Here is an 11,916-nt window from a genome sequence, read left to right on the forward strand (position 1 = left end):
GGGGTCCCTCCCTCCTGCCAGACCCCCATGTGACACTGCGTATGGCCCGGAGCCCCGTTGGGAAAGGGCCTGCTGTGGCCCTGCTGTGGCCAGGACCCAAGGGAGGCCCTGATGCTCGTTTCCTGCCTCCGTGGTCCTGGGCTGTTTCACGGGGGTCCTGCCCGTCCCTGTGAGACGCCGCCACCTGCCTAGGGGCAGGGCCATGGAGGCGTCTGGCGTTGGCATCACGCGAGGTCCCAGCCGTCCGCCTGGTGCTTGCTGCCTTGTCCCAGAAAGGTGTTGACGCTCCCAGACGCGGGGCCCACACGTGCCGGGGAGGGCGGCACTCACTGCGTGTGCAGCGCTGACTGCGGCCGAGCCAGGTGCCTCCCACTGACCGGAGCCTCTCCCCAGGTGACACGGCCGTATTCAAGGATGGCAGCTACTGGATCCGCGGCCGCACCTCCGTGGACATCATCAAGAGTGGCGGCTACAAGGTCAGCGCCCTGGAGGTGGAGCGGCATCTGCTGGCCCATCCCAGCATCACGGGTGAGCGGCCAGGTGCCCGGACCGTGACCTTTGGCTGACACAGCTGCACTCGGCCACCCGGGCTGTCTCGGGACCGGTCCAGATGTGTCTTCCTGTGTGTGTGTTGTTGACAAAACGGGGACCAGGTACCCAAGGGGGGGCACAGCACCAGGGCCTGCCTCCCATCCCCTCCCCGCCCCTCCCCACAGTCAGCCTGCTCCCCCGCCCCCCGCATGGGTCCAGGCTGGCCAGGTGTAGGCCGGGACCCTGTGCTCAGGAGTGGTGGTGTCCTGGGCCATCCTGGCCCCTCAGAGACTCCGTATCCCCTGTCTCTGGCCACTAGGCGGGCTTCTCTGGGGGCGGCGGGTCCCAGGTGTTTCCCGCACGTGCCCGCTGCCCTGCAGCCTGCGGTGCTCGTCCTCCTGTGCTTCTGAGGTCCCCCACCCTCTTCTTTCTCCACAGACGTGGCTGTGATCGGAGTTCCAGACGTGACATGGGGCCAGCGGGTCACCGCGGTGGTGACCCTTCAAGAGGGACACTCGCTGTCCCACAGGGAGCTCAAAGAGTGGGCCAGGTGAGGGCCGGGCAGGTGGGCGGGGTCTCGGGCTGGGGGCTGAGGGCCAGGTGATGTGGTCCTGTAGGAGCTGTGCCCCCCGCACCACACACACACACACACATACACGCACACATGCACGCACATTCATAACACACTCACACGCATGTGCAAAGGGCCCCAGGGAAGCTGTGTCGTGATGATGGGAGCAGATGTAGGACCCCGACCCCTGACTCAGGTGTAAGCTTCCGAGGCCGGGTCAGAGGTGGACGGGGTCCCATGGTGAGTGAGTGCGTCCCCTCCTGGGTGTAAGAGGAACCTTGTCAAGGAAGGTCCGTTCCCAGGAGCTGAGCTCAGAGCCATCCCGACAGGACCCTGGGGCGTGGGCTGAGCAGGCTCGGGCGCTGCTGAGCCGGAAGCACGTGCTGAGCGCAGGGCATCACACGGGCCCCTGGGTGCTCGCTGCTGGCCCCAGGCCAGAGCTCAGAAAGGAGCTGTTAGTTACATCCCCAAGGCCTTTATTTTAGATCCAAGAGGTCCCTCCTTCTGGCCCTCTCTCCCCACACCCCCTGCCCGGCTTGCCTCCTTCTCCTCTGCACTGAAGATATTTGTGGCTCATCCACCGTGATTTCACAAACAGGAGGAATCCTTGTTTATCAGGGCAGCACAGCTGGGCGATTAGATTCCCCTGGATTTGCAAAATCACAGTTGGAACTTTGCAGTTTCACAAAGGCACGAAGAAGATTCTAGTCGGCTTTGCCGCTTTGGTTAAACAGTTGCTTTGTTAAAAGAAAGAACCTGCCATCCTGTGCTGAGAGCAGGTCTCTCGGCCCTCAAACCTGCTCCTTCACGCCCCGGGCTCCCGTTGTCCCCTCACCGCAGGGGCCCGTGCTGCCGGCTGAGGGCCTGAGACCCCGCTGGGGCGGCGCTGTGCTGTGTGCTGAGGCTTTGGGTCCCTGGGGAGATGCTCCCAGCAGGGCGGGCCTGGGGTGGGTGGTCAGCCTGCAGTCTCCATGCGACCGGTTCCCCGGGCTTTGTGTCCTCCCATGGGGCGGTCACTGGACAGTGACCCCGCGGCTGCCCACCCCCTGGAGGGAGGACAGGGACCTTCCTTTCAGAGCGCAGGGCTGGCTCCGCCCCCGCATGGGGGGGAGTGGGGGAGGGGCCTCACTCCGAGTTTTCCAGACGTTGGCTCAGTGAAGCTGCTCTTTCTTTCTGTGTCCTGTTCGTTGCCATTTGGGGGTCTTTTTTAAAGGTTTTTTTTTTTAAATAATGTCTTCCCTTTCACTGCCGTTTTTTTCATTTCTGAAGATTCTTGAATCTTACAAGACCCCCAAGCAAAAGTCTGTCCTGCGTCCTCCCGCAGACCCTGCGCTGTGCTCCTAGCGGAGTTGGGAGAGGCTGGCACCCCCGCCCCAGCTCAGGCACCGCGACACTTGGAGGGCCCGGCGTGGCCTCTGGGCTCCGTGGCAGCACCACATTCCCAGTCTGGGACGTGGCCCGCCCACCAAACTGTCCAGTTGCAGTGGCCCACGTGGGGCTTACACCCCACGGGGATAATTCAGAAATCCGGTGTCCAGATGGAGCAGGCGCTGCCGTCCGATCAGACCGTGGAGGGGAGACGCTGCTGGGCCCCCGGGGCCACCTCCCTTCCCCACGGGGCTGAGCGGTGGAGCTGAGGCCACCGCTGTCCACGGGGCTTTTCCCACAGGGAAGCTGGCTCTGTAACAAACCACTCAGCCCTGCTGTGTTCCTGCTCAGGGCCTCAGTTTGCCTGGGAGCTGCTCTGACAGTTTCCTATGAGACCAGCTGCTAAGCTGACGCCCCTCGTAGGAGAACAGCGTTTGTTCTCAGAATCCGCGGGTCTGCAGGCTTTAGAGCGCGTCCCTGCACGTCTGCAGCTTCTGCTTCTTCGTGGTGGCCGTGAGTTAGGCTTCCGGCTGTGTGTCCTGCCTTTGCTGTGACCCCACCCTCCCTGTGCGCTGTCGTCCTACCTTTTACTTCTATGTCGTTACAAGCCCCACGCTACGTTCTTGAACACTTTTTGTTCAAACGGTTCTCTCTTAAGGAGGCTTCGCTAGTAAGGAAGATGACATGTGTCCTGTGTCTGGCACTCGCCCCCCATGGCGGCCCCTCCCACACAGACCCTCACGTGTGGGGAGTGGGTCAGCTGCTGGGGACCCCAAGCTCCTGTGTCTGAAGCGTTTAATTTCATCTTCATCCTTGAAAGAGACCTTCTCGGGGTTTGGGATTCTAGACAGACGGGGCTTCCTTTTCCTTCGTGCTCCACTCCCACCTCACCTACTCTTCACGCAGGGCCCTGCATCCTTGCGGCTGCCCCTTGACCTGCTCCACGCTGGCGGGCGGAGAGAGGGTGGGTGCCGCCTGGGAGGTGGTGCTGTGCGGTGGGGGGCGGGGAACGGGTGTCCCTGGTGGAGCCTCCGTGACCTTCGGCCCAGAGCAGGCGATTTGCGCCAGAGCCGCCCCGAGGTATCAGCATTTCTCGCCACCTGTGGGCAGATGGACGTAGGCACCAGCTCCTGAGGCCAAGGGATGGGGCTTCTCTGCCTGCCCTCGCCGCCCCTTGCTGCACACGTCCTGAGAGGCCACGGCTGTCCCTACTCCTGCGGGCCCCGAGCAGACTTCGCGGTGCCGCTGTCCGGAGCCCCACTACCCGATGCCCCGCTGTCTGTGTCACGGGCAGCAGCCACAGAGCGTGGGGCCTTTGTGGGCCAGGAGGCCACGATGGGTGGCCCCTCTCCCCACCACCCCAGGCAGCATCCTGTGCACCTGCTGGTTCCTTACTGAAGGCCCCGTGTGCGGCCCTCGAGCAAGGAGCAGGCAGCTCTGCTCAGGAGAAGCCTGGGCGTGGTGTGCACAGCTGCCTGGGGCTGGGCCCACCACGTGCCAGTTCACGGGGGGAGCGTTGTCTGATGGTGCTCCTCTTGGGGTGCGGCTACAGGCCAGCTGCTGGACCCAGACGGCCACTCCCACTGCTTGGGCACCAGGCTCTGGGGTGGGAGGGGTGGCTCCAGCCGGCGTGTGTGGTCATGGCACCCAGGGGTCTGTGAGGTGTCCACCCACCTCCCCCGGCCGTCCACCCAGGGATGCAGTGAATGGGCCGTGAGGTCGGACCAGTTCTTTCCAGCTCAGGGGCTCCGGGGCGGGGTCTCGGGAGGCCTGGCCCTGGGTGAGGCTCCCCCTCTCCCCCAGTGGGCAGAGGGGCGTCTCCATGCCCAGGACCGGGCCCCGACCTGCTGCGGAGGCGCCACTCACGCCCGCGGCTCCTGCACTCAGGCCTGGCCTGTCTCTGCAGAGGTGTCCTGGCCCCGTACGCGGTGCCCTCAGAGCTCCTGCTGGTGGAGGAGATCCCGCGGAACCACATGGGGAAGGTGAACAAGCAAGACCTTGTCAGGCAGCTCTACCCGCACGACTGGGGTGCCCCCGAGGCCGGGCGCCAGTGAGCCGGCTTCCCACCTGGCCACACCTCACCAGAAGGAAACCGCTTCGTGCCCTCCGCCCTGGCCTCGTGGCCACGGCACGCCACACAGCTCCGTGTGCTCTGCAGTCCCCGCCCCCCAGGTCCCTGCGGGTCTGGAGGTGTCACGGGGGAAGCAGGTTTCCCTGGAAACTCAATAAAGGCTCCACAGAGAAGCAGACACCTGTCCTGCGCTCCTTCCCAGGGCCTGCGTGGTCCCCGCCCACGGCACAGGGAAGGTCCGGTCTGCCCGCATGTGCATGGTGTGCAGGGCGGGGGTCTCTCTGGTGGACTCGGACGATGGTCCTGGGCGTCCAGGGGAGGGCGTTTCCCACCACACGAGTGCCTTGCTGGGGTGTCCGGCACCCGTGGCCCTGGCAGAGGCTCTCTAGGCCTTCAGGGCCAGGGACACAGCTCAGGTGACCAGAGGACCCTCGGCCCCCAGAGGGCACCTCCTGGACCAGGGGTCGGCACACTCTGGGACGGGCCAGGGGGGCAGCACTGGGCTCTGGGGCCAGTGTTTCTTGTCGAGGCCGCAGCCCGGGTCCCACGGACCTCATACAGAGTCCAAGGTGCTCAGTAGCCAGAGGCCGACCACGAATGGCCCCGCAGCTGCCCTCCTTGACCCCCATCTCCTCCCCTGTGCTGCTCCCTCCACGACACCCCCTTCCCCCTTTGGTCTTTGGATGTCTCCCTCTCCTTCCCAGAACCCCCCCACATGCCCCTGCTGCCCGGCCCCCAGGTTCCCTGCCCTCCCCAGCCAAGGGCAGAGTTGCCCTTGGAGGCCCAGGTGTCGTGGGGAGGATGGGCAGGAGCCAGGACACAGCTGAGGACCTGGTGGGCAGCACGTGGGGGCCAGGGCTGCTCCCCCACCCTGTGCACGTGGCCTGTGACTCCGCGAGGCCGGCCCCGGGCACGGCGTTTGCTCGGAGGAACGTCCACCCCAGCGCCCTCCTGCCCGAGCCCTGGACACGCACTGGTCACCCGCCTGTGCAGCGGGCCAGCCTTCCGGGCTCGGCGCTGGCCCGCAGCCCAGAACTCTCAGGGCAGCGCTGGACACTCTGGCTCCTGCTGTCCTCGTGTCCTGGGACCTGGGGACCACGAGCTCCTGGCAAGAATCAGCTCCCACGTCCCCAGATCTTTACTTCATCCCACTGGTTTGACTCTGTGTCTGTCTTAATACTGAAAATTTGATTCCTGAAAACATTCACGTCATCATCTGCTTTCTGCTAGCGTCTGTACAAAATACTTTACGAAAAATAATGGTCATCTTTGACCAAGAACAAGACCGGGCTGGGACGCTGACAGGCTCTTAGACCATGTCCCTCAGGACGCAGAACGTGGCCTGGCCCCTGCCCGCCCCACCTCCTCGGCACCCTCGGGCCAGGTTCATCCTCCACTGCTCCTCACGTCGGTCCAGCCCAGCCTGGCGGGGGCCCTGGTCTGGCCCTGGAGACAGGCAGAGCCCCACTTGCTAAGCCAGCATGGCTGAAGGTCCCGAGGCTTTGGGAAAGTTCCCATGGCTGGAAATGCCTCAGCCTGGCGGCTCCGTGTTGCCCTGCACTCAACTCCCAAACCAAAGCTGGGGGCGGGCACCCTGGGCTCTGTCAAACCTGTAGTGCTTGGATCTCGCTTGGAGGGGCTCCTGGGCACAGCGGGAGTGCACTTGTTGAGAGGCAGCGGGAAGATAAGGGCACCTGGCAGCGGCTGCCCCTCGGACGCCGCTCCCTCGGGGGGCAGGGGGAGGGCCGGCGGTGGAGGGTCCGTACCTGCCACGTCCCTCCCTCCGGACATAAACTTGCTGAGCGTTCAGGGCTCTGCTGCCGTCTGCCTGCATTTATTCACCAGAGCTCAGCATCCACGTGGGATGCGCAGGGGGCCCGCTGAGGAGAGACCCCGGGGGACAGGCGGGCTTGAAACGGCCACAGAAATGTCAGGGCTGACACCGCGACACCTCAAGGCCCACGCGCCCCCTGCGCCCCCCCCCCGTGACGTAAGGCTGCTGCCCCCTCAGGGCTCCGACCAAGGACGGAGGCCTGAGCTCCCCGTGGGAGCCAAGGTGAGCAGCTGCTGGCAGGACCCTGTGCTGTGAGGGGGCGGAGCCCAGGGAGGGCGTGGCGCGGAGAAGGGGGCAGCCCAGGCCCCACGGGCAACGACTGCCCATCTCAGGGAGGCCCGGACCAGTGTCCCCGGACAGAGAGCCCACCCCAGGGCTGGTCAGGAGCGTGGACACCACAACAGCTGGGCTGTCCCAAAGGAGCCGGGCCTGCCTCTGCCAGTGCCTAAGGCCCCCCAGACGCCCTCGGATGCTGGGACCACCCGTGAGGCCCCCAGAGTTGTCCACGTCCTGGCCCCCCACGCAGGCCCTGTGTCACCCCCGTGGAGAGGGGCAGGAGTGCAATAATGCGCAGCCCTTAGCACGCGGCCACTGCTGCGCACCTTTACCACGCAACCCTAGTTACTAGGCAACGGTTACCGGTTACCGCGAGACCGCTAACGCGGGCTGTTTAGAGCGGCGGTTAGAGGTCCAGCTAGGCCGGCTGTCGGCGGGCGGTGGTCCTCCAGTGGAGAGCGAGGTAAGAGGCGGATGGCGGCCTTCTTCCCGGGGCTCTCCAGGCCCTCCGGCCTCGTGCTGGCGGCTGGCGGGTGAGCTGAGGGCCTGGGAACAGGCTGGGGGTGTGCCCTGCAGGGCTCCAGAGCTCTCGCCAAGGCTGCCCACTGGCGGGGCGGAGGCCTTGAGGCGGCCGTGAACCTCTCCACCATCCCCGCCTCTGCGACCTAATGGCAGCGGCAGTCTGCATGGGTCTCAGCCCGTGGGACCTGGCACCCTCCCCCCCACTCCCATTTGGGCGGCCTGAGGAGCCTGAGGTCCGGCTGGGTCCTGGGCGCCTGGCTCCCTCAGTGATGACGGCTGGGCAGGGTCTGGGGACCCGGCCCTGAGGGTGCCGCCAGCTGAGATCGGCCTCTTCAGCCTGGGCACTGGCGGGAGGACCCAGGCTGGGTGCTGGACGGACGCTCCGGGGCAGGGTAACCGCACCCCTTATGGACCCCCTTCTCTTAGCCCAGACCTGGACCTCGGAGGGTGAAAGTCGAGCCTTGGGACCTTCCCTTTTTCTTGTCAGAACAGGGAGTAGCATTTGTTTGGTGGAGATTTACAGGATCATCGTGACCTGACTGACCTAACCTCAAGAACAAAGGATCTGCAAATCAAAACTACAATGAGGTATCACCTCACACCAGTCAGAATGGCCATCATCAAAAAATCTAGAAACAATAAATGCTGGAGAGGGTGTGGAGAAAAGGGAACGCCCTTGCACTGTTGGTGGGAATGTACATTGATACAGCCACTATGGAGAACAGTATGGAGGTTCCTTAAAAAACTACAAATAGAACTACCATACGACCCAGCAGTCCCACTACTGGGCATATACCCTGAGCAAACCATAATTCAAAAAGAGTCATGTACCAATATGTTCATTGCAGCACTATTTACAATAGCCCGGAGATGGAAGCAACCTAAGTGTCCATCAACAGATGAATGGATAAAAATGAGGCACATATATACAATGGAATATTACTCAGCCATAAAAAGAAACGAAATTGAGTTATCTGTAGTGAGGTGGATGGACCTAGAGTCTGTCATACAGAGTGAAGTAAGTCAGAAAGAAAAACAAATACCGTATGCTAACACATATATATGGAATGTAAGAAAAAAAAAAGTCATGAAGAACCTAGGGGTAAGACGGGAATACAGACACAGACCCACTAGAGAATGGACTTGAGGATATGGGGAGGGGGAAGGGTAAGCTGGGACAAAGTGAGAGAGTGGCATGGACATAGATACACTACCAAACGTAACATAGATAGCTAGTGGGAAGCAGCTGCATAGCACAAGGAGATCAGCTCGGTGGTTTGTGACCACCTAGAGGGGTGGGATAGGGAGGGTGGGAGGGAGGGAGACGCAAGAGGGAAGAGATATGGGGACATATGTATATGTATAACTGCTTCACTTTGTTATAAAGCAGAAACTAACACACCATTGTAAAGCAATTATACTCCAATAAAGATGTTAAAAAAACAAAAAACAAAAAGAACAAAGGATCTGACACCAAGAAGTCTGCAACAACTACCCATGCCCCTCTCTCACCTTTCCCATAAGAGGGCTTTGCTGAAAGCTTTCCAGGAGTTGGAGGCCTTTTAGGGCTTGAGCCACCCACCGGCCCTGCAGCAAACCTTTCTCTGCTCCAAACTCCGATGGTTTGGTATTGTCACTGTGTGTCAGGCACATGGACTGGCGTTCGGTAACGGGGGTGGAGTCAGAGTGACGGGGTGACGGAGGTTGGCTCTGCCTGCTTCTCCATTGCGAGCAGGCTGGCTGACGCGTCACATGTTCTCTTGCCAGTGTGGTCTCCTGCAGGATTGCTAAGGGGGCTGCTGGGGTAGAGAGCTGGTCATTCTTCAACTGCTTACTTCTTCATTCTTCTTTTCTTTTCATCTAGGAAAGGAATCCGCGCGGTGGACAAGGCGAGGTGTGCGCTCAGGAGAGCACAGGTCAGGAGTTAGTTTCAGTTGCCTGGTGATCTCATTCCTATAACTAGGTTCTTTGAAGGGTAGAAGTGGGCAAACAGGAAAGGGGGAGAAGGGCTGCTTTCCGTGTGCCAAACATCTGGAACACTCTGAATCCCGACACGCTTCTCGCGGGGGTGTTTGGATGTGGGACTGGGCCCATCTTACTTAGGGCTCGGAAGGAGGTGGAGACGGGCCCTGGGACCCTCAGGGTCGGCAGCCTCCTCAGGCAGGGCTATCTTTGGTGACCAGTTTGGGCTCTTCACTGGTTACTGGTTTATTCAAACTCGTTACTTTCATTTGATGACCTGGGATCTTCTGTAAAACCGTGCACTCCATCCAGGTTTCAGGTTTATTTGCACAGTCCCTTATCAATCCTGCCTGTGCGTCTGGTTAAATTACCCTTTTGTTTAGCTTCTCCTTAATTGGTGGCTGGCTGGACCCGCCCTCACGGGCCTCCACCTAGCTGTTCTCCTAACGCCCACCTGGGCATCCCCGTCCTCACCCGGCTCCAAACTCTGGGTCCTTTCTTCTTTGACTTAATCTCTTAAGCCAGAGGTGATTGGAGCACGTTGTCTGCTCCCTGTTTCCCCACTGGTCTCTGCTACTACCCCGAGAACACGGGCCAAGGGGTTCCAGAGCTTTGAAATTTGGGGCCCTCCTGTGCCCCTACACAGCGGCTTTTCTTTCCTCAGGAGGCAGCTCTTCCTTTGATATTCCAGTGCTAGGTGCCCAGGCCCCGGTTATACCTTATTATTATCTATTCTGATGGATTGTTATTTGCATTTTCCTGTTAAATCACATGTTCTCTGAGATCAGTACTGCTATCCAGCTTCTGGGGTTGGTATTTATTTATTTATTTATTTATTTATTTATTTATAATTATTTTATTTATTTATCTTTGGCTGCGTTGGGTCTTTGTTGCTGCACCCGGGCTTTCTCTAGTTGCAGCGAGCGGGGGCTACTCTTCGTTGCGGTGCGCGGGCTTCTCATTGCGGTGGCTTCTCTTGTTGTGGAGCATAGGCTCTAGGTGCATGGGCTTCAGTAGTTGCAGCACACAGGCTCAGTGGTTGTGGCTCGCGGGCTCTAGAGCGCAGACTCAGTAGTTGTGGTGCATGGGCTCAGTATTTGTGACTTGCAGGCTCTAGAGCACAGACTCAGTAGTTGTGGTGCATGGGCTCAGTATTTGTGGCTCGTGGGCTCTAGAGCACAGGCTCAGTAGTTGTGGTGCACGGGCTTAGTTGCTCCGCGGCATGTGGGATCTTCCTGGACCAGGGCTCAAACCCATGTCCCCTGCATTGGCAGGCGGATTCTTAAACCACTGTGCCACCAGGAAAGTCCCTCTGTCTCTCCTTTAGTGAGCAAATGTAGTGCATCTGTTGTGATTGTTGATGTCTTTGGACTTCTTTCTACAATCCCCATTTATTGTGATTGTTGATGTCTTCGGACTTCTTTCTACAATCCCCATTTATTGTGATTGTTGATGTCTTCGGACTTCTTTCTACAATCCCCATTTGCTTTTTCTGCCACCACCTTAGGGATATGGCGTTTGTTGTTTTGCCTTCTCTTTCATTGTATTGATAAACTTCTCGGGACTTTCCTAGCGGCCAGTGGTTAAGACTTCACCATCCAATGCAGGGGGTGCGGGTTTGATCCCTGGTTGGGGAGCTAAGATCCCACATGCCTCATGGCCAAAAACCCAAAACATAAAACAGAAGCAATATTGTTACGAATTCAATAAAGACTTTAAAATTTTTTTAAAAAATTCTCTACTCTTTTCTCTTTGCTTATTTGGAAATTATAAACTAAATTTCTGTTCTTTGAGTGCCTTAAAATGTTTAGATACGTGCTATAAAGTCTAAGTCATTCACAGGAATGCAGCACGGGGCTCCCCTACGGCTGGGATGAGGCTCCCAATGCCTGCCCCTCTGCCATCTTTTTTTTTTTTTTTATCTTTAATTATTTATTTTTTGGTCATGCTGTGCAGCATGTCGGATCTTAGTTCCCCGACCAGATATCGACCCGGCGCCCCCTGCAGTGAGAGCTTGGAGTCTTAACCACTGGACTGCCAGCGAAGTCCCTCCTCCGCCGTCTTGATGTTTCTGTAGCATTTCAGTTTTGTTTTGTTTTGGACACAAAAATTAATAGGCTTTGTTTTCACAGTCAATCATTAAATTTACTGACATTTGATCAACTTCTTGGCTCCACGGATTTCATTTTAATGAATAATTCTCTGCAGTAGTTGTTTCAGTAACCACCGCTGTGTGTGTATTCGAGTCTCTACTTTTTCTCACTCGAATGACAGGCTTTCTGGGCATAAGATGCGGCGCTGCTCCTCCAGGCCGGAAAGGTTTTCTTTGTCCTCGACACCAGTAAGTGTCTGCCTCACTCCCACGCCCCCAGGACAGAGCCCCTAGGGCCTGGGGCAGGGGCAGGGCCGGAGCACTTCTGGAAAGGTCGCAGGACCGGGGAGAGGACTGGCCAGAGGGGGAGCCAGAGTGCACTCGAGTCTGGAAGGTCGGGGTTCCAGCTCAGCAGCCTGGATGGAGAGCATGGGCGGAGGAGCGGGGGCTCGGGGGCACCTGCCAGGTGCGCACAAGCTCCCAGCGTTCAGGAGAGAGCCGGGCATTAGGACCAAGGAGAGTGGCTGAAACGTGCGATTCTCCCCAAAGAAGCGTGGAGGTCGCAGGCTGGGCGAGGCCCGGCCCTCCAGCCCCCGGCCTGTGCAGGCCTCTCCCTGGCCGTCCTGCCCAGGTCCTCTGTCTGGAGGAGAAAGGCTGGCAGGGAGGGCCCAGGCTCCTGAGCCCAAGCA

The 11,916-nt window shown here is 59.4% G+C and overlaps 1 protein-coding gene across 1 annotated transcript in view; it reads left to right on the plus strand.

Annotated features, from left to right (window-relative positions):
- ACSF3 (acyl-CoA synthetase family member 3) overlaps positions 1-4,704 on the plus strand; it is a 59,064-nt gene extending 54,360 nt beyond the window's left edge. The window contains exons 8-10 of the mRNA XM_060084263.1: positions 394-528; positions 970-1,081; positions 4,377-4,704. Coding sequence (XP_059940246.1) covers positions 394-528; positions 970-1,081; positions 4,377-4,524 — 395 coding nt within the window. The 3' untranslated portion in view covers positions 4,525-4,704. The remainder of the gene's footprint in view (positions 1-393; positions 529-969; positions 1,082-4,376) is intronic.
- The last annotated feature ends 7,212 nt before the right edge of the window (positions 4,705-11,916 follow it).

The sequence above is a fragment of the Mesoplodon densirostris genome, chromosome 19 (assembly GCF_025265405.1).
Source record: "Mesoplodon densirostris isolate mMesDen1 chromosome 19, mMesDen1 primary haplotype, whole genome shotgun sequence".
Lineage (NCBI taxonomy): Eukaryota > Metazoa > Chordata > Mammalia > Artiodactyla > Ziphiidae > Mesoplodon > Mesoplodon densirostris.